Source organism: Dendronephthya gigantea, unplaced genomic scaffold (genome assembly GCF_004324835.1).
Source record: "Dendronephthya gigantea isolate DGI-Jeju-01 unplaced genomic scaffold, DenGig_1.0 000431F, whole genome shotgun sequence".
NCBI classification, from domain to species: domain Eukaryota; kingdom Metazoa; phylum Cnidaria; class Anthozoa; order Malacalcyonacea; family Nephtheidae; genus Dendronephthya; species Dendronephthya gigantea.
The window spans coordinates 13,431-36,021 of record NW_021163441.1 but is presented as its reverse complement, the minus strand read 5'-3'; the positions used below and the strand labels follow the sequence as shown (position 1 = coordinate 36,021).

General features: G+C 37.8%; 1 protein-coding gene and 1 long non-coding RNA gene across 3 annotated transcripts; both read left to right on the top strand.

Moving 5' to 3' along the window:
* Window positions 1-7,993: 7,993 nt before the first annotated feature.
* Window positions 7,994-10,532, top strand: LOC114543272. The gene is made up of 2 exons (XM_028562330.1): window positions 7,994-9,292; window positions 9,741-10,532. Exons 1-2 carry the CDS (start codon window positions 7,994-7,996, stop codon window positions 10,530-10,532), a joined length of 2,091 nt encoding a protein of 696 aa, XP_028418131.1.
* Window positions 10,533-12,573: 2,041 nt separating this feature from the next.
* On the top strand, window positions 12,574-15,024 carry LOC114543273. Of its 2 annotated transcripts, none has more exons than XR_003689953.1 (4): window positions 12,574-12,649; window positions 13,881-14,168; window positions 14,495-14,687; window positions 14,923-15,024. It is a non-coding gene; the product is annotated as an uncharacterized LOC114543273 (long non-coding RNA). The 2 variants fall into 2 exon arrangements; XR_003689954.1 differs by lacking the exon at window positions 12,574-12,649 and adding an exon at window positions 13,107-13,125.
* The last annotated feature ends 7,567 nt before the right edge of the window (window positions 15,025-22,591 follow it).

The window sequence follows — 22,591 nt, the reverse complement described above, 5'->3', positions numbered from 1 at the left end:
GTATATATCGACTGCAGAGTGCAGTGTTCTAGTAGTTAACATTCACCGAAGGCGTTGAAACGAACGCAAAGTCTCATTACTGAACGAAACCATCGTTAAAATACAGTTTCCCATTGGCTAACAGCGCTGAATCCGTAGAATAGCAAGCTCTTATTAGACAAACGTTTAATAACGTTCGGCTTAATTTATTCGCACGAAAGTTGCCAGCCAGCTTGCATGGAGAACTCAACGCTTGCTTGCTTATGTTCGGAACGCGAACATGGAATTTGCGTGCATGAGATGTTATAACTCTGGCCTGTGGCATGTCACAAATTTATATTTCACAACTCGGGGAAACGGTATATAGCTTACTCACTAACTTTCTAAGATCGTCGTGCATGTAGCTCTGCCCGAATGTATTACAGTTTTAAATCAAATGATATTACTAGTCTAGACTGTACATTTAGCGATAACAAATCGATATTTCAAAGGGGGTTAAGGTATAAAATTTTTGTAACTCGAAAGAAAGGGATCGCTAGAAAGTTTTATTGCTCTTTATTACGTTGTCGGGGACGCACAAATAACTAAGCTATCCCCTTGCGACTGTTGTGAAACTAGAAACGTTCCATATTTTTAAACTCTGCACGATTATAAACAACTTGACATGTTCGACAGGATAATGTAATGATCTATAGATTATGTGTGTATAGGTACCGACATAGCTATGTTCGATCCGAAATTGATATTAGCGAAATTTTTGCTAAAACCTGTCCCCCTAAATGTTTGGACGAGTACCGCCTTTTGATTGCACTCGGTTAACGGACCGAAGCTTTGCATTAATAGGGATACGTGGTGTAGCTCAATTGCAAGTTGATAATTATCTGAAACTGCATTCGTTTACTAAAGCCCCGTTTACACTACACTCAATTTTATGGCACGGCACGGTGCGGCTAAAATTGGTACCCGTGCCCAATTTTATTAGTGTTCAGGCTACCAAAACAAAGGCCGAGCACGAATGAAATGGGTACGGGTACCCATCTTAGCCGTGCAGTGCCAATAAATCGAGTGTAGTGTAAACGGGGCTTAAGGACCGTATTTGTTTCTATTTATAGGAGCCCTCCGTTCCACTTTCACACTAAAAGGAGAAAGAGCAACGCTGTTGCCGACGGCAGTGCACCTGTCATTCTCCAACGGGAAAGGAGAAGGGCAAGAGTTCTGAAGGTTTGTTTTTTTTTCAGTCTAACAATTAAAATTGGAAGGCTCAGGCCCTATCCTCCAACATAAAAACCGGTCACAGTTTTATAAATAATGAACCATTGGACCATTAGGGGCTGTTTACATGAGCCCCGTTACCCGAGATTCAACGAAGCGTGAGAGTACTTTGAGGTCATTGAAATAAGCCTTGCTATTGTTGTGGTGATTATACGACTGCCAGAATCGAGTTATCTGTTCATTTCAATACCTCAAAATCATCTCACGCTTCGTTGAATCTCGGGTAACCGAGCTCATGTAAACAGCCCCTAAATAGTATGGTTAGGCTCCTATAATTGGTTCATGTAATATTGTACCACAGTAATGAATAACCTGACGTTTGGCTGCATGGTGTTGGGAAAGTAATCAGTTTAAGAAAAAAAGCTCTCTTAGAGGTTTGGGAGAATGCTCCCAGATCTTTTGGTCCTAAAAATTGATCCCGTCCTACCCTTTTCGTCCATGGACAAAATGATAACATTTGACGTTATCCTTTACCGGGCCTTACGTCCAAGCCTAAATGTATAGTAATATTTTTTCTAATTCTGGGTATATTGATATGTGTAGAAACTTAGTAGAAGAAAGAAGGCGTTAGAGCTGACGTCCAGTCTCAATGAGGCCTCAAGGCAAGACGTCAAAAGAGGCCTCATACTGGAATCGATGTCGGCCGAGGAGTCTGTGACTGACTCGGAAGATGAAGGTGGCAGAGAGCCAGATAGCGACGATGATGTCGATGCCCCAAAGAGAAAAAAATTGGTGGTACGTCCACTCTCTTGGAGAAGTGGACGATTCAACGATGTTTTGCAGAGCCTTGATCGGAAATGGACCCGACGGGCATCTGAAAAATCAAAGACGATGAGCAAACCACGACAACAAGGAAGTCTCAAAGAGAGCAATCCTCCAAACGGCATTCCTGGCTGGATGATAGGGCAATAACTCTCTGGTACCCTGCATGGTAAACGCACGATTTCAGTGCGGATTAGATTAATATATATGTACAACTCAACGAGAGCGGTTCATGCACAAACATTTAGTTTTAGCTCCGGAATTAAAAAAAGATCATAACTGAAAAAGTGAACTCGTTGGGCTGTGCAGATTAACTAATGCGACGTTTCCCATTTAAAGAAGGCTTTTTAAAGAAGTTAAAACTTGGCATCATTAGATGAAAGGCCGTTTCATGCGGACGCATCATCAAAATAATAATTAATAATGATTACTCCCTTCTTAGCACACTACAAGGTTTAGTTCAATAGGAATGCTCCCAACATTATATCTTTAATACCTACCCTTATCACTGCAATCATCACGCCGAAATCGATGCACAATCTCCATGAAAAGGCCCTTTTCTTAGGATGTCGAGTGCTGTCCTAGTTTATCCAATGTTAATGTTTCTAGTTATCGTTATATGTTTTCATAGCATTAAACCTTGAGCCAAAGCCAATGCACTGTATACTGTATATAGCGACAATACAATAGACCTTTCTCAAATGAGGAAAAACGCGGAAATCTTGATGGTACACGAAGTTTGATTGGTTCCGCAAAACTGACAATTTATTAAGAATGCTTATATAGGGCTGCTTTCCACTTGGAAATTTTTAAATGCTTTTAAATTTTAATATTTTACATCTAGGTCAACTAATGCGTACTAAAATATGCAGAAAACTAACTTCCTTCGATTTATTCACTTAGTTTTTTCAAAGGTAACATGTATAAGGATTTAGACTTTTAGGTGCGTGTACGTGCGTATGAAAAACGCGTAAGTGGAAAACAGCCTTAACTCAGGCTTGCCTAACGCGTTGTTTTCAAATAGGTCTCTGTAAATCCTTTGTTTTCGGCAAAGCTGCTATATACAAGGTATTATATGAACAAATATATAGAGTTAGAGAGATTATAAGACTGATTGTTTAATCTTACTGTAGAGTCTTGAATTTCTGTCGCTTTGATAACATTTTTTAAAGGAATTTGTGTTTTCATTGATTACAATCGTAGAATTGTATTTGTAAAGTAATGCATACTAAATACATAGTTTACAAAGGAAATTATTTGTCATTTGTTTATTTTGTTCCCAGTTTACAGTGATGCAAATGTACTGCAAATTCAATATAGCGTTTGCCACGCATTTGCAAGAAACGCAAAACTGTGGTTGGATGTATTATTTGCTTTAAATTCACACACGACACAAATCTGTTGCAAACTTATTATGCTTGCAAGAGGTTTACACGCTGTGGAAATCCATGCAAAATCATTATTTGCAGCACAATTACACGCGAGGCAAACAATAATGCAAATTTAACGTTTGGGCTATGGTTTTGCACGCGAAGCAAATCTATAGCAAATTTAATGTTTGCTATGCGTTTACACGCGAAGCAAACCCATTGCAAATCTGGTAAAGTTACTGGGTTTGCAATATGTTTGCACCATATGCAATCGCAGCGGATGCCAACTTTGCAACTGTTTTACATGCGAGTGCAAACTAAACGTTTACACGCGTGCAAATCTGGCAAACTATGGTCAAAATTAAGTTTTGTCGCAGATTTGCGATTAGATTTACAAGTTCGCAAACCTAACTTTTCGCCCCGTGATAGGCCCATAAGATTTTAACAACAAGTTTACATCATACATATATAAATATAAGACATAATTAGTATATTACAATATATTTTACAAAATTATAATTTAATTCTTAATTTATTATTCATGGTTGCAGTGAAATCTTTCCATTTTCTCTTAAACTAACAGATATGGATTAAAAGCACACAATTAATGGCACTAGAACTGGATAAAACATTTAAAAAAAATAATTAGAAAACAAAAATGTAATATTACCTCTAGGGACATCATTAAATTTAAAATATATAATTTGTTTGTCCAGTTTTCAAACACCGTACATACACATTATTTCTGTCAACCCCTAGACACATCTAAAATGTGCAGGTTACGTTGACAATGCATTCTCAACAATGCACACTTCCTAGAAACACAAATGATTGTGCCAGGATACGCTCAACCTTTCGAAAATGCAATGTCTATAACTGAAACATTAGAAACAAGGCTGCAGATATAAATAATATTGTTTACAAATATAAGCAACTTTTGTCTTTATAGTCAAAGGTTTGCTTAACTTTGTAAAGATTAAAAAAAAAATTTAAAAGATGTAAAGGAAAATGAAGGAATCTCAAATGATTTTGCGTCATAAAAAAATGAAAAGGTTAAATTCATGCAAGTTATATATTGACATTCCATCCACAGGCATACAGGCAAACCTCGAAAGCACACTGCTGTGCCCAGGTCACGTGTCAACTCTACTGGTGTTTGAATAACACAAGCTTTGAAAACTGCTTACGTATTACCTTCTCATGCGTACTTGCATTTTTTAACTTACATAAATAATGCATTCGAATCGTGACATAACTCTGAGAACAGCACTTTATCAGAGTGAACAAGTGGTTGTCCACTGCACTTAAGTCAAACATGTGTTGGTCTAACGTGCTAAAGACCCCGTTCTTCACACATGTTTCACATCATTCAGCATTCTCATAACGCACTTCTCCGTTTCTTCACAAATCTTAATCAGTCCATGTGACGGTAGCTTCAAACCTCCATTCGTTTTCCATGTTACGAACACGTCCGGTATGTTCTCTTCCGTCGTCGTCAGCACCGTTGTACATTGGGTGCAATGGATCTTTTTCGTCACCATCTTCGAGACGTATCACTTCGCTTCGTCCAGCAATATACGATATTGCAGCCTTCTTGTACTCAGACAGTTCAATGGCATTAGGCACATCACAGTAGTCATGATCGACGGCAGCTGGCTCTCTCAACTCCAGGTCGTATTGCAATCGCTACGTCTGAGATCCCAGTTGGCGTTTGTTCAATTTCACACTGAGCTTTGATGCAGTCTAATATCTGAGTGTCATCTAGAGCAACGCAGTTTCCATGACCTCCTTTAATATTGTGCCTCATCAACAGTTGCTTGTACGCGGCTACAAACTGCCATGTGGTTGGATTGTTATTCCATCCTCCGCATGCTCGCACAGCACCGAAGAACAACTCCAAGTGATCTTGACTCATCTTGTACGTCAGAAGGTACTTCAGAACCGGTTTCTCCGGCATAACCAGATCGTCGGCCAATCCCAAAACTGCTTTGAAGCAAATAAGAAAACCAAGAAGACGCCTGCAGGCTATCAGGTGTAAGAATTGCGCCGAGCTCCTTTAACATCGCCTGGTGGGTCGATGGACCGTCGCATGTGAAAGAAATCACCTTCACCCCGACTTCGTGCAATTTCCGAATGCATTCTTTCGTTAAGTTGGCCTTCTCTTCACCAGTCAGCCCATTCACCAGAAAATATCCACAGGGTAATTTCCAACTTGAGTTTGCGCAAACGGCCATGTACACAAGAGCATCGGTAGCTTCAGGTAGAGAGTCGTCTTTAATGCCCGTTCCGAGGTCGACATAACCACGCATTCTCTTGCTATCCACTCGACGTGTTTTCGTATAGACATCTCATCCAAGGTGAGAGCCCAAACAACTTCTTCACCATCTCTTCTTGCAGCAAGGACCTTAGCTTTCAAAGCTGTTAAAGCATCTTTCGTGAAACCGGGTTCACCATCCATCGACGTATACCACGATCGGATCACAGATACGTGTGGCAGCCCTAGCTTGAAACTTTTCCGAACATAATTGTATATGCCTTCGTTGAATAAAACTTTAAGGTCAGAGCAAATGACCTTAGCTCAGGTAGATACGCGCCAGGATTTTTCTTTTTCTTTTGCGACACCAACCTTTTCATCAGTTCCTTTGGAACTCCGGAAAAGGTTGTTTCCAAGATTGAGGCACAATCACTATTTATAAGACTCTTCTTTTTTAACTCACTTACCACTGAACTCAGAGTCACAACCTTTCTCTTCAGACGCCGAGTCTTTTGTTCGGATACTTTATACCTCTTCTGCAACTTTGTCAATTTGCTGACAACATCATCGACTTGTTGTTTCAAACTACAACGAGATTTACTGATGTGATATGTGTGATCATGATTCGCTGCTCCAGATGTTCTAGTAATATGAGCCTTTTTCAGAGCAGTGCTTACCTTCCAAAATCACTTCATCCTCAAGTTTTCTTTTCCTTCCGAGTATACTTACACCTTCATTACTACTAGAAATTTCTTCAGTGACCCCCTCAATACCTAAACTGTCTTCATTACCTACGTTGTATTCCATACTTACACTGTCTTCAATTGTGATTGCCCCAGAGCCATCCCTCATATATTCAATTTCCTTGTTTCCAATTGCATTTCTGACCTCCAAACCTAATGCTCCTTCACTCACCTCATTTACCAATTTTACTCTTTGTAATAAACCTTTTTTCTCAAACATTACATTTACAGCTACATTGTTTATTCCCCTAATAATTTCAACAATATAGCCAATTTAATGAGACAAATATACTAAAAAATGACCCTCAGGCTGTATATACCATGTTCATATTGTCACATCCAGTGGCATGCATCTAACCATATTCAAACTATTTACTGCAAATAATTACTATATCTTGTACTAACAATATTTGGTATTGACCTGAGATTTTTGATATATAGTTGGGATAGCATTTTGCTTCAATATCACTCTGCTTCCAGTCTGCTGTTTCGTCTCCACTGCAAAATGTTCTGAGCATAATCGGCTTCCCTTTAGGTACAAACTGGACTGGGGAGTTCTTATTTACATTTTTAACCCACATAGCACGTATCTCAGGATAAATTTTCATATCTGGAAAGCTATATATAACAATGTACTAATGATCTAAGATATTAGAAAATCTATGCAGTGCAATAATTAGTATTTAAATGCTGGTGTTCAAATGAACCAAATCCATTAACTGTGTGCATACAAGTGAATGTTAGAAAGATTAAATGAGGATTATACTCTTGACCGTACTTGACCCTGACTTAAATTAATACATCGTCTGCAAACCTATTATAGCAAGCTTCAGTTCAAGAGTAAAATCAGGGCGCTTACATTTATAGGCTACCTAAACTATTGCAATTACACGGCGACGTGTTGAACGTGATGGCGTCTTTCGTGACTTCGAAATATAATTAAAATATGCAAATACAGAAATACAATATCTAAAATATACAGAAATACAATACGTAAAATATAAAAGAATATGAAATTTTTAAAAACTATATTTATAGCGCTTTAATCCAGAAATAACTCCAAGCCTATTTTTAATGTTAATCCGCTGTTTTGCTGTCGTGAGTTAATGCAGTCTTGTAAAAACCTAAGAATTATATCGCATTTTTTAAAACACATTTAAATATTTTATTTGAAATGTAAATCTGAAGATTCTTACCGATGGGAAGAAATATTTTCCTTTGACAGTCGGTTACGGCATCCAAAAGCTGAACAAAAACGCGGCATATTTATGAAAAATTTTCAAAAACCTTGGTTAACGTTTTAAATGCGTGTAAACACTTTGAAAAACTGTTCAAGGCGGGAATTTTTTGCAAAAAACCGGAGGGTGAAGAAAAACGTCTGTTGGCTTGGATCGCGGTTGGTCAGTGGTCAATACCATTGCCCAGTGGGACCATATCTGGCGTCAGCACGAAAAATCCGCCATGTTTCTTGCTTAACTTTTTGAGAAAAAAACATTAGGAGCCGGTCCTCCAGGAATTATTATATAGCTCAGTGGGATGACCTCACATAAGTTAGAACATGGAGCCGTGACTTAGAACAAACTGTACTTGAGTTTGAAAATGTTATCAGTGAAATGAAACAACAGAGTGAGAAACTGCGCGAAATTGAACTCCAGAAAGCTGAGGATAAGGATGGAGGAATTGAAGAAGAAAAGCGTAGGAAACGTTATGAGGAAGAGATGGCACTCGAGGGAGCTAAACTAGAAATGAAACGGAAGTTTGAAAGGGGATTAGAGGAAGTTAAAATGAAGTCTGCAAGCCAATGCAATTCTGCCAAGCTGCCCAAGTTAGTAATATCTAAATTCCAAGGAACTCACTTGGATTGGCAGAGATTCTGGGGGCAATTTGAAAAAGAAATTGACAAGGCAGAGATCAGCCCCATTACCAAGCTGTCCTACCTCAAAGAGTTGCTTATTCCTAAGGTCCGTGCATTCATTGATGGTCTGCCCTTTTCTACCGAAGGGTATGAAAGAGCGAAAACTATCCTAAAGACGCGGTATGGGAAAGAAAGTGAAGTTGCAAATGCCCATATGCAGAGCATTATTTCCTTACCAACCATATCTGGGTCCGATGCAAGGAAAATCAATCGTTTCTTTGAAACACTGGTTGCAAATACACAAGCATTAGAAACCATGGGGAAGCTGAACGAAGTAAAGGGGTTTGCACGAAGCACGCTGGATAAATTACCAGGCATACGGGCAGACTTGGTACGATCAGATGACAATTGGCAAGATTGGGGATTTGGTGAGACGGTCGAAGCACTGCGAAAATGGTGTGTGAGGAACCCCATATCAGAAGAAGACCGTAAGTCAGATCACAAGGGTACCAGCCATTATCAACAAAAATCTGGAAAGTTCTTACATGCCAAGCAGGAATCATGGAAACCAAGACTGTGTGTGTTCTGTGAGTCAACCCTACACAAGTCCGTAGACTGCGACCAAGTTGTGGACATTACATCTCGAAAGAAGATCTTGTTAGAGAAAAAACTATGTTTCAACTGCACTGGTGTAAAACATCGAGCATCCGAATGTCGAAGTAAAACAACTTGCTTTCGGTGTAATGCGAAACATCACACCTCTATTTGTGATGACCAAGGAAGTGCAACTAAACAAATGATGTTGGCTACTGGTAAAGGGAGGGTGATATATCCAGTTGTTGTAGCGGTTGTCAATGGGATAAAATGCAGGGCCCTCTTGGACACAAGAGCTGGCAGTTCGTATATCTCTGCAGATTTGGTAAAGCTTCTAAGGAAACAGCTTTCACGAACTGAGTACCGGCATATTGATATGATGATGTCATCGACAATTCAGAGAATTGAGATCTATGATGTGATTGTGGCTGATGTTAGAGGAAAGTTTGAAATGAAAACCCAAGTAAGCAAGGTTGCCAAAAGCGTTCTCCTGTCTATACCTAATCCTGGTTATGCTGACACATCACAGCCTTTGAAGAACTGATTGAAGCAGTCCATCTCCACGCGTTCGGTGACACTAGTTCTGACGGTACGTGTGCAGCCGTGTACGCAGTTGTGCACCAGCAATCGGGAGTCAATCAAGGCTTAATAGCTGCGAAGTCGAGACTTGCAAAAAAGAATTTGACTATCCCACGATTAGAACTTGTATCAGCCCACATGGCAGCAACCCTCGTCGACAATGTCAAGAACGCGCTGAGTTATCCAGTTACATCAGTCTTTGCATGGTTAGATAGTACTACCGCCCTTTATTGGATAAAGGGAAACGGCAACTATAAACAGGTTGTTGCGAATAGAACGAAGAAAATGAACGCCAAGGATTACATTCAGTGGAGGCATGTCGGGAACACCAGAATCCTGCAGACCTTGGTGGCCGTGGATGTTTACCAAATAACCTGACCGAGTCATGGTTGAATGGACCAGATTGGCTGCCTTATCCCGATCAATGGCCTGAGGACATAGTTGCACAACCCGGTAAAGAGTCGGAATCTGAAGTTAAGTTGGTCAAGAATTTGTTTGCTGCAGTTGTAGAAGTCAAAGAAGAAGTGGATGAACTGCTGCAAAAGCACACTTTCTGGAAATCTGTTCGTATCCTCGGTTGGATAACCAGATTTGTAAACAACTTCAGGGCAACGCTGGGCAAGACTCGGAAACAAAGTGATCCGCTGACAACAACTGAAACCGAAACTCAAGTGGAGTTGCTCGTGAAGAAATTCACCGAAAGACAAATCGAAACGGAACAATTTAAGAACGATCAGCTAAGACTTAATCTTCAAAGAAACGTAAATGGTCTATTTGAATGCCGCGGAAGAATCCAAGGCTTGTATCCAATTTATGTACCGCTTGCCACGTTGCTCAGTGAGAAAATGATTGAAGATGCTCACGTCGAAACGTTGCATGGGGGAGTTGGGTTAACCATGACCCGGTTACGTCAGCGTTACTGGATACCAAGACTTCGCCAGTCAACAAAGAAAGTGATTGCGGGCTGTTACGGGTGCACGCGTTTCCAGGCAACTGCCTATCATAATCCACCAGTTGGAAATCTGCCGCTCGACAGAACTGTTGGATCAATTCCCTTCGAAGTTCTTGGTGTCGACTATGCTGGGCCCCTTATCTATAAGATCAATAAGACGAAAGATTTTTAAAGCGTACATCTTGCTCTTCGCCTGCAGCCTAACTCGTTCTATTCATTTAGAATTACTTCATGACCAAACTACCGAGAATTTCATAAACAGTTTTAAGCGATCCATAGCACGAAGAGGACGTCCGCGGAAAGTTTACTCGGATATTGGTAAAACTTTTGTTTCGGCTGCAAATTGGATCCGTAAGATAATGAAAGATGAACGTTTTCAAAACTACCTGGCCCATCAACAAATCGTGTGGCAGTTCAACTTGAGCAAGGCCCCTTGGTGGGACTTGTTGAGAGAGCGCTGGAATGGTTGGACTTGTTAAAAGAGCGCTGTATAAGACGATCGGTCGGGCAAATCTAAGATGGGACGAACTCGAAGAAATTATCCTGGATGTGGAAGTCACATTGAACAATTGACCTTTAGCTTACCAAGACGATGATATCCAATTGCCGACTTTAACACCAAATGCCATGATGTTCGGACAACCTAATAATCTGCCGGAAGAAGATTCCAGCAAGATTGAAGATCATCCATTGAGAAAGCGAGCCAAGTACCTATCTCGATGCAAGGACGCCTTATGGTCCCGTTGGACCAACGAATACCTGCGAGGTCTCAGATAAAGACATGATCTACGAGGTGGGGAAAAGGCAAATATCAAAATTGGTCAAGTCGTACTTATTAAGAATGACGAGCGAAACCGTGGCAAGTGGAATCTAGGTGTTGTTGTTAAACCTATTAAGGGTCGAGATGGTGTCGTTAGAGCTGTACGATTACGAGCCGGAAAACCATATCTCGACCGTGTGGTCCAACAGCTGTATCCATTGGAATTAGAACGTGATGATCCTCCAGTGGAGAAACCAGCAGTTGAATTGAATGCAGAAGCCAGGGAGTTCCGACCAAAACGGAAAGCCGCACAAGAAGCCGAGAAGCTAATCAAGAACGTTGCCGAGTTTGAACTTGAAAGTTAACCATAGAACTCATAACTTAAGATGTTGTAGTTGTTCATATAATTATTTGATCTCTCCAAATCAAATAGGGGGAGAGTGTTGGGAATATTCCTGCACATAAGACTAAGTAATACAGTAGAGTTACCGCTGATCAGGGGACAAAAAAGGAAGGCTCAACAAAACGTTGTGTGAACGTGAGGTTTTTGAAAAGAGTTCTTTTGTATTGTTATATTTTTTTATGAGTAATAAATCATGTCTAAACAAAGCTGAGTTCATTGTCGGCTAACAAACAGCATTCCCGACACAGTAATTCCCCATGCAAGTCTGAGAGGGAATTGGGATCTCTGACCTAGTATAACATCTGTAGTACCAGTTTTGTATGCAAACCAAGTGAACAAAATATGCCTGGATATACAAAAGAATAACAGAACAAATGTAAGAATTACAGACTCTAGTCTCTCCAATCGATAAATAGCCTGCATACTCCTTGCAACAAATAAAAAAATTAAATACATACAATTTATATAGTGCATGTTCAGTCTTTTTTAGCTAATGCTATTAATGCTTGAAGCATACTTTCATCCCTCTTCTTCTGTGCTTCTAATTCTTCCCTACGAATCTCGATCTCCATTTGTTTCATTTCCAGCTCTTGTTTTTTAATTTCCTTGTTACACTCGGTTGTTTTGAGCAAGTAATCCACTACACTGCCTCTACGCTTTTTAGTTGAGCGTAGCGTGTCTGATGACGAACTGCCATCTTCGTCATCTGAACCTTTTCCGATTCCCCCCTCTGCACGTTTTTTGGTTTCACGAAATGTCTCCACACTGTTATTTTCAGGGAGTTATTTTAACACCCCCAAATTTTATTTTTCGGGGTGTTAAATTTTGGTGCTGTTTTGACACCACTTTTAGAGTTATATTAACTCCTCAGTGGAGTAACGAGGTCTTCGAACGTTGATTAGTATGCAAAAATAATCCCATCTAGAGGGGTTAGAGGAATTAACTCCATTTTTGGAGTTAAATTCCTCTCATTATATATTCATAATGGAGATTTGAAAACAAGGAGTGAAGATTGGTGATGCACATCGCGTTAATAATAATTTTTATTGAAATTGAACAAAATCTTGTATTGAAATCATTTACTACATCAGAATACGTGATGAAAAGATTGCCTCGGATAGTTCTGGTAAGTTTATAACGATAAATGTCATAGAATCAATCATTAAATAGCGAAATACATGGTCGATCGGCTGGAGTAAAGCATTGACAACCGATCGTTATACATCGTATAGCGCATTATTATATAAGGTATTCAGCGCATTAAAAATATCATAACTTACGGTCTTGTAGTTCTAGCCTGGAAGGCCTTAATTGAAGTTTTTTCGAAATCAAATTTTCAAACAAACTATATAAAAGAGCTCATTTGATATATTTATGGAAATGCGAATTCCCCAGGTTTATATTTTTGGTACTTTAAAACATGATTTATTCATGAATTATTCAATAAAACTATTTTTAACCTCTTTATGTGCAAGAAATCCAAGCATGCTTGTTTATTTCAGTTTATAATAAATCAAATAATAAAATTTTCCTGTTTTTTGTTAATTATTTTGCAATGAATCTTCTTTATTTTTATATTCAGGATCACCTTAAAATAACCAGGTAATATGGGACATTGTAATATCCATTCCTGGTTCTTTTTAATAATTGTCTGAAAGGTGGTCAATATTTAGTGTAATGCTCAAATGCACATTAGCTATTTACACAACCAAGAAGTGCTATAAACATTTGATTGGTGCATTTTTGGATAACATATATATGTGAGAGTTAAGTGGCATTTAAAAGCTTGGTGATTTGCAGTCTTCCATATCAAATGTGGTCTTTTATGCTACAAAATTTTAAGTAATACATCTCTCAAAACTGACCCTTAAACATGTTATATATGATTATGAAGCTATATATATTCATAAGGCTATAAATACAATTTTTTGAAAAAACTATTTTGTGTTAATATTATCTGTCAAAGAACCATGCATTGAACAGTGCAGATCATGTGAATCAAGCATTAAACTGTGCAGATAATTTAGAGCTATAATTATACACAATATGTATTGCAAGGCAGGTTTTAATCAGAAATCAATTTTAAAAAATTTGACCTTTTGAATTAATATTCTTGAGGGCTCATGAAAGTTAAATTTTCATGTATGAAAAATAATTAATTTATATGTCTTTTCCATTGTCCCACTTGGAGACCTCAATAACATTTATACAAAATCACCAACAACATCAAATCATAGATTAATTAAACTGAAGAAATAAGTGTTTGTTAGGTACCACAGAATATGTTCATAAATTAATAAAGCAAAAAACATTACTGATAGTATCCTAACATTAACTTTCATTTTAAATTTTGACAGTTGATTTTAAAATCAAGACAAACTGAGTCAACTAATCAAGAAAAAGAAAACCTCATGATGTGGGTTGAATTGCCAGGGACACCTATGCTAAGACTTCAGGTCTTTATACAGCTCAGTGGCCGGGTCTTTCTTGGCGAAATATTTGCAAAGTACACACGAAGCCCTCGCTTGCTCCGTAAAAAGTTCTCTTTCTCGGTACTTTTCATTCGAAAATTGTAAACTTAGTAGAGGACTTGCGATTTTGGATGCGAAAAGCTGGATTTGGCGACTAGTGCGAGCTATTTTAAGGTAAATATTTGAAGTTTTTCTTGCATTTAGTCTTCCCGCCTTTTTATTGTGTTAACTTGGCCTGCAAAAACAGACAAATTTATTGCAAGATTCTTATAGTTTGATTCTAAAATGTTTTTCAAATAGTTGTTTCGATAATTTTTGATGCTGGTCGATTTATTTTTTCTGTGGGGCTCTTGCCAAAAGAGTTTTTCAGTCGCAAAACTGACGGCGAAGTATTTTTTTGTTTCTGATCAGCATGAATACATATCGCGAGCCTCCGATATTTACCTTAAAGTTCCTGGGATATTTTAATAGTCTATAACAATTCGAATTCGTATCTTTAGAAGCAGTAGAAGGAGTCCACAATGCCCGGTAGAGGGTAGAAGAAGCAATGCCAATGGGAAACTCAAACACAAATTTCAATACAAGAAAGCCCTAACCAGGCCCTAACCTAGCGAAACGATGTTGAAAACAACCCCAAAATAACTGTTCAATTCTCAATGGACGAAGCAACTTACCATGATGCAGTAAATCTAGGTATGTGGAATTTTTTTCCTATTCTTTTTATATTAGCTAAGCCTAAGTTACTTGAAATTATTCCTTCCTTATACTCACATGTTTCTGCTTATTTGTTTGAGTATGTTTGCATTGTGGATCACATAGAACATATAGATTTTGAAGGTCTGTTGAACAATGTGCTCTGTTATATGCATACAAAGCACACTACTCGAATTTACACTCATATACATGCAATTTTTCTATTTGTTCGTAGATTGAAGACTCGTTTCGTGCAATTGGCACAACAGGAAACCTCCGAAAATTTTACTACGAGGAAAATTGTAAAAGAAGAAACGTGGATCAGTATTGCTTATACAGCCAGTCATCATCTTGGTAGAGTGAGTCTTAGCTTAGTAGAACTCTAGTAGAACTGAACAACCAGTGTCTTAATGACTATACCATTATGTTTTAGGCATGCATGGTACTCCACTTAAAAACATTTTCTAAATTTTTTGCAAATGTGCATGTGTGTTAAAGTGTAAATAAAAAGTATTAAAGAGCTATACTATAGAAGCAATTCCTTTAGTGCGTAGTTGACTTGCTGTACTCAAACAGAAATGTAATTGATCTCATGTATTCAATATTATAATAATATAATAACGATATTTGTGCTGCATTGTTTGTTGACTCGATCGGTATTATATATAGGTAGAAATCTTCGATGGAACGGAATATTTCGCTCAATTTATTTATCTTTTCAATTGTGAAATTAAACCGAGGCAGAATTACTGGATAGATCACAATTGAAAAGAAAATCAAGCGAAAAATTTCCTTCGATCGAAGTAATTTACCTATATAGTAGAAAACCGGCCTAACACCTAAAACGGTGTTAAATGTGTTTAACTCCAAAAATGGAGTTATGTTTTATGTCCAGAATTGGAGTTAAATTAACTCCAAAAGCGGTGTTAAATTATAACACCAGAAGTGGAGTTATTTGTTACTCCAAAAAGCTACTCATTTTGAACCTTTTTTTTTGACCCCTTTTTTGGTGTTAAAATAACTCCCTAAAAATAACAGTGCATAGCCGTTTGTCTTATCTCTTCAGCTTCCCTAGCATATTTCGAGCGTGCAGCATCCTTGGCTTCTTTAGCCTTACAAGCAGTTTCTTCTTGACTTTCAAACTGGCCTATGATATCTTCCATTGCCATATCAAATTCAGTTGATTCAGGGTTCGTGCCACTTTCCCTTAGTTCGTTTGATACGTTCCTCTTGTATTTTGTTTCCAGCAGCCCGTATCTGTCGCGTACGCTTCTAATGGATTTGAGATTGAATGAAACTTCGGTCTTGCCGTTAAGATTATCCACAATTTTTTGCCATGCTGTTCCAATTTGCCGAGAGCCTTTCGGGTGTTCGAACGATCGTTCAGCAAGTATTTTGCGCAGTAAATGCATGTCGTGTGCTTCGCTCCATTTCATCGGTTTTCTACAAAATAAATGTTAATTTCTGATTATTTCTGTCTTCACTACTTAAATTGGTCATCTCACTGAAATTAAGAAGAAAAAATAGCAACAATATGCCAAACTTACTTGTCCGTAGCCATAATATTTTGACGTTCTCGAGAGGACGGCAAAACAGTGTAAATGCCCTTGTGAACAGAACTTCAGCAAACGCGACAACGTCAACTTAAACTCGATCCAGTCCAACCGCGCAAAATTCAACGTTGCCGTCGCGTTCGCGTTGCGTCTCCCAAACTCACTAATGTTTTCCCCGTACCGCCGGAACCACAAAAGAAAACATTGTGGCCTGCCAAAGCAAGGTCAAGAACATTCGTTTGTTCTTGATTGAGCAGGTTCACCCCTAGGGATACAACGTTCAAGAATCTCTATTTGTTATAAAGATGGTATATAAATCGCCCGAAAAACATTACTAAAATAATATTCTCAGCATTCGTTTGGCATATATCATACTTACATAACTTGGACTGCTGACAGACATAGAATATATCAAATCCAAATAATGTTTCTATTGCGGAAAGACATTTGTCTCTGTTTACTCCACTGAGCTATGTAATAATTCCTGGAGGATCGGCTCCAGTGAACTCCATATATATATATATATTATATATAATATAATAATATATATATATATAATATATAATATATATATATATATATATATAATATAATATATAATATATATAATATATATATATATATATATATATATATATATATATATATATATATATATATTATATCTGGAATGATAACTTCCATACTTTAAGCGCGCGAAAAATGAAGCGTAACGCCCAGTCTTCCTACGCGGTTTGTACGTCAGTTTCAGTCTCCCAAACATCAGAATCACGCGGTTTGTACGTCAGTCTCAGTCCCTGAATGCAAACCGTTACACGGCCAGTATAAATTTGAATGCAATCACGAAAAAGATAACAAACTCAATGCAATACATTTTGGGCGCAAACTGTGTAATCCTAAAATCTACTGTATTGTGTTTGCTTTTGGAAAAAAGGGTGAGGAAAACGTCTTCATTAAGAAAACATGAAGAAACCGGTATCGAACTTAATAAGTTAGCCAAAAAAAATGCCGATATATTGCATCGTTTCTTCGTGCAAACGCAAGCAGTACGGAGCAAGTCACGAGCTAATTTCGTTTCACAGGGGCCAGTTGTATCAAGCCCGTTTAGCCTAAACGGTGGATAAGTCAAAATTAAATAACACTCTTACATCTCTCTTGAATGAGTCAACTTGAATATTATGCACTGAATATGTAGTTGTAAACAATATCTTTGTATTAAGATTAAAAACATTTAGTTTGCTTGTTGAATAAAACGGCAGACTTGCTTTCTATTTTGAACTTATCCACCGTTTAAGCTAAACGGGCTTGATACAACCGGCCCCAGGTTGGTAAACTGACTTCGCCATTTCTCGTAAGTCTGCTGCAAGTTTTTAAAACGTTTGTTCGTCGCACCGAAATTGTTTCAAAAAGGGAGAAAGTGTTTCAATTTAATTGTTTTGGTAGTTAATTCAAATAATATTTGTTTTGAATATTTAAACACTGAAAATTTCCCGCCCAAAAGCGCCTTGCATAATTCAAAACATGAAAAACTATTCAACATGGCGATGAGTTACAAACACAAACAACAGCGACTCAAATTATATTTCGACTGGATGTGTGTATTTTTTCCGGGTTGAAATTTAAATGTTTTTGTCCGCAACATTTCCAAAGGGAAAGCCGTCAACGCAACGACGAGAAGAAGCAAGTTAGCATGAAAACTTGTATATTTGTCTTTAATTTCAGTAGATGACTAAATGACTTCAATGCTGCATGCTCACTTGCATCGCTGAGATTTTATTAGTAGCACTATAGCAGACAACCAAATTTTTATAACATATGATAACATTTGCACAGTCGAAAACCATTGTATTGTAGAGCGAACTGTTATTTTTAGTATTTTTAGTTAGACTCTCAGAGTTTTCATGATGTATATTTGTATATGATTTATATTATACTTATAATTTTATTTTATAATCATGTCCATTGAAACAAAATTTACTTCATTAAAAAAACTATATATTCTTGGCATTGGGTTTTTTTGTGAATCATAGACTTGAATGGTGGTCACCCTGAAATCAAGACTCTGTAATTGGAGTGGTTAGTTCTTCACCCTGTGTTATCTTTTTGCTTGGTTCCAAATATGTGCAATTTCATATCAACGGCCCAGTTCTGTGCTGCATATTTGTCAAAACATTTCATTTTCACCACCCTCAAATCAACTAACTAGTAGGTGTTGCTGAGGCTATTGATGTTCAATTATTTTTTTTGCAAGCTGACATGTACATGAATTTGAGATGCAGGTACATGCAGTATGATGCCTTCCTGAGACCAGTTGTTCCAAAGCTGGCAAGCTTGGACAAAATTTGCAAGCAACTTTCTAACAGCACACTGGAAAGTTTTCATATGCAAATAAAATATTTTTTATTGAAGCTTTGAACAAGAGGATATATGTGGTTATAGAAATGATATTTTAGAAACAGATGTTTAATGCATTACTTAAGTGGCCTGCAAAAGAGTTTTTAAGTTAGTAAGCTGATGTAGCTGATCTTTACATACAATGGACCATTTCAGCTTGCATAAAAATTAACCCTATTTCAGATGTTGTGACTATGGAAAAGCCAATAAAACTTAACCATTTCAGACTATGTGATTTGAAAACGGTTAATTTGCATACAATCTGAAAAGGTCTATTGTGTTCAGAATAGCAGTTTCAAAAACAGTGAAACAAAATTATGCATAATTTTGAGTTCATGTTGTAAAAATTATATTATTCTAATAGCACTTGTGTACATTCATTAGGTTTCCATTAAAGAATTCTCAACTGCTTGAAAAATGGGAAAGTTCTATCAACAAAAACGATGGTCAAAGAAATAAATTGAAAGCTAGCCAATTTAGCCACATTTGCAGCAAACATTTTTTAAAGACTGACTTCACACATGATAGAAGTAAACGGCTTAAACATAATGCTGTTCCCTCAGTTTTTAATGCATCCCTTCCTAAGCATGACCTAACTTCACTCGTCAATCAACTTCATGCTCCCTCGACCTGCCAAGGACCTGTGTTTCCAGAGTTGCCTGAATCATCTTCACCATCAGACATGGTAGCAATAGAGTCATTACCTTCCAATGCCACGGCAATATGCCCTGAACATGACCTAACTTCACTCGTCAATCAACTTCATGCTCCTTCGTCCTGCCAAGGACCTGTGTTTCCAGAGTTGCCTGAATCATCTTCACCATCAGACATGGTAGCAATGGAGTCATTACCTTCCAATGCCACGGCAATATGCCCTGAACATGACCTAACTTCACTCGTCAATCAACTTCATGCTCCCTCGACCTGCCAAGGACCTGTGTTTCCAGAGTTACCTGAATCATCTTCACCATCAGACATGGTAGCAATGGAGCCATTACCTTCACATGCCACTGCAATATGCCCTGAACATGACCTAACTTCACTTGTAAATCAACTTCATGCTTCCTCGACCTGCCAAGGACCTGTGTTTCCAGAGTTGCCTGAATCATCTTCAACATCAGACATGGAGTCATTAACTTCAGATGCCACTGCAATATGCCCTGAACATGCACTTCATTCTCCTTCAGCCTGCCAAGCACATGTGTCATCAGAGTCTCCTGAATCTGTAACTGAATCTGAAAACCTTTTAACAGATGTCCTTGTGGAGAAAGATAGAGAAATTTTGAAAAAAAATAAGAAAATAAAAATGTTACAACAGAAGTTGCGGAGAAATAAACTGTCAATAACAAACATGAAACAGCTTATTTGTGAATTGAAGAAGAAGTCACTAATCAGTCTGTCTGAAGAGGAGCAACTACACAACAAATTTGATGGTCTGAAGGGATCCATATTCAAGAACATGGTTTCAAACTCAAGAAAGGCATCAAAAGGAAGGCGATATGACAACACTGTTAAAGAGTTTGCACTGACACTCAGCTATTACTCCCCTAAAGCCTATGTATATGTCCGATCAATCATGCCACTCCCAAATCCATCTCTAATCAGGAAATGGGCAAGGAACGTGGATTGTGAACCAGGTTTCATTGGTGAGTCATTTCAAATCTTGGAGAAGGAAGCAAAGTCAAGTCCTGATAAGAAAGACTGCTGCTTGGTTCTTGATGCACTAGCCATACGCAAGCAAGTCCAGTGGGAGCCAGCAAATGACAAGTACAGTGGTTATGTTGATTATGGTCTACCCGAAGCTCCTGAAATTATTGCATCCGAAGCCCTGGTGTTTTTGTTAGTCGGGTTAAGAAGCCATTGGAAACAACCAATTATGTATTTCCTAAGAGATAAAGCCAATGCAACTGTCCAGGCAAAATTAATCAAGATGGCACTGGCAAAGGCAAGTGATTCTGGTTTTAAAGTGTGGTGTGTCACATCGGATGGTACCTCAACCAACATCTCTACATTCAAGAAGCTTGGATGTCGATTTGGGAACACCTATGAAGATATTTTGACAAAGTTTAAACATCCAGAAACTGGTGAAGACGTCTTTGGCATTTTAGATGCCTGCCAAATGCTGAAACTTGCAAGAAACGCCCTGGCATATCTTGGCATAATCCAGTCGAGTGATGGAGACCTCATCCGATGGAAGTTCTTTGACATGCTTCATCTGGCTCAAGAACAAGAAGGGATGAAACTCGGCAACAAACTGTCCAACAACCATGTACAGTTTGAAAAGCACAAGATGAATGTGAGTTTGGCAGCCCAAACACTCAGTGCCTCAGTAGCAGATGCAATTGATTTCATGAACATTGTTCAGAAGCAGCCTGAGTTTGAAGGCAGTGAAGCGACAGTTACATTCGTCAGAATCATAGATAGGCTGTTTGATATGCTCAATTCACGAAATCCTCATGGTAAAGCCTTCAAGAAACCTTTGAAGTTGTCTGATATGAGTGGATGGCAAGCAACACTCCAATCAACCGCTAAATATTTGCTCAGTCTGAAGTCTCATGATGGCAAACCCATCATCAATCATCAACGCAGGACATTTGTCCTTGGATTTGTCATTACTATCAAATCCACTCTTGAAATGGTGAAACATTTATATATATATATATATATACAGGTATATATATATATATATATATATATATATATATATATATATATATATATATATATATATATATATATATATATATATATATATATATATATATATATGGAGTCCTAATGTTTTTTGCTCAAACATGGCGGATTTTGGCCTCTGTGACGTCATTTTGACGTCACCTGGTCCCCTTTGCCCATGGTAATACCACTGACCAGGCTCAATTCTGAGCCCGATACAGTAATCCCCCAAATGGTTTTTATGAATATTTTGTATTTTTGTTTCTTCCGACTGCCTTGAAACCTTGTTGTTCTGTTTTTTCGATATATTTTTTACCTAACGCGTAATAAAGCGTTTATTTCGGTTATGTACCAGTCATAGGTACTGTTTTTGCCAATGCCGAAACAAACAAATATTGGGCGAACATAAAAAAAATTTAATACGTGGACAAAGTCGAAAATTTTACAATAATATGAAGCTGACAGGTTTTTTCTCTTTTCTTTGTTTTCAATTTCAATATACATTACTGTATAAAATTTTTTTTTGGTATTGTCGTAATTTTTTAATGTCTTTTATGGATACCAATCTGATTTTTCTTAAACCCTGAAGTAAAAGATTACAGAAAGTATCCAGTTATGTTGTCTTGTGTCCATGCCTGTGCATATTAAATCCAAAGAATCAAGGCCTAAGCTCATGCAAGATATTGGGCAGCAGATTAGCAATTGTACTGAGTGGGGAGGGATACAATAGTTATAACCAGAAGTGATATTTACATGGCATAGGTCATACCTTGTGCCTCAATGAGCTACAGACGATGTATACGCTTTTTGTAATGCACCTTAGTTTAAACCTGTAAAGGAGTCATTGATCATTGATTGATGATTCAGTCATTGATGATTTGTATTTGATATGAAATTATGCCTAATAGCAGGAGTAGTAAAAATACAATAGCCTAATGAATTCACAAAAATGCAACTGTGCTTGTTCACCCCTCCATTAGTCAGTCTATTATCCAAAGACCCTGATTAGCCCAATAATTTTAGCCTTTAATGGTGTGTGGGGGAAATGCATTGTCCAGGAAATTATAAAAGTTGTTGCAGATTGAAGACACACTGCTCAATTAATGCATGTTTTTATGCATTTATTTATTATTTTTAATCGGAAAAACCATTGTAAAAAAATGTCAGCCAACAACAGCCAACAACAGCCAACAAGTCTATATAGTGAAATTATCAGTACAATGTTCCAGTAATTTGCATAACAAGCCATCTCTTGTTAAATTCTATAGCATCTTCATCCTGAAA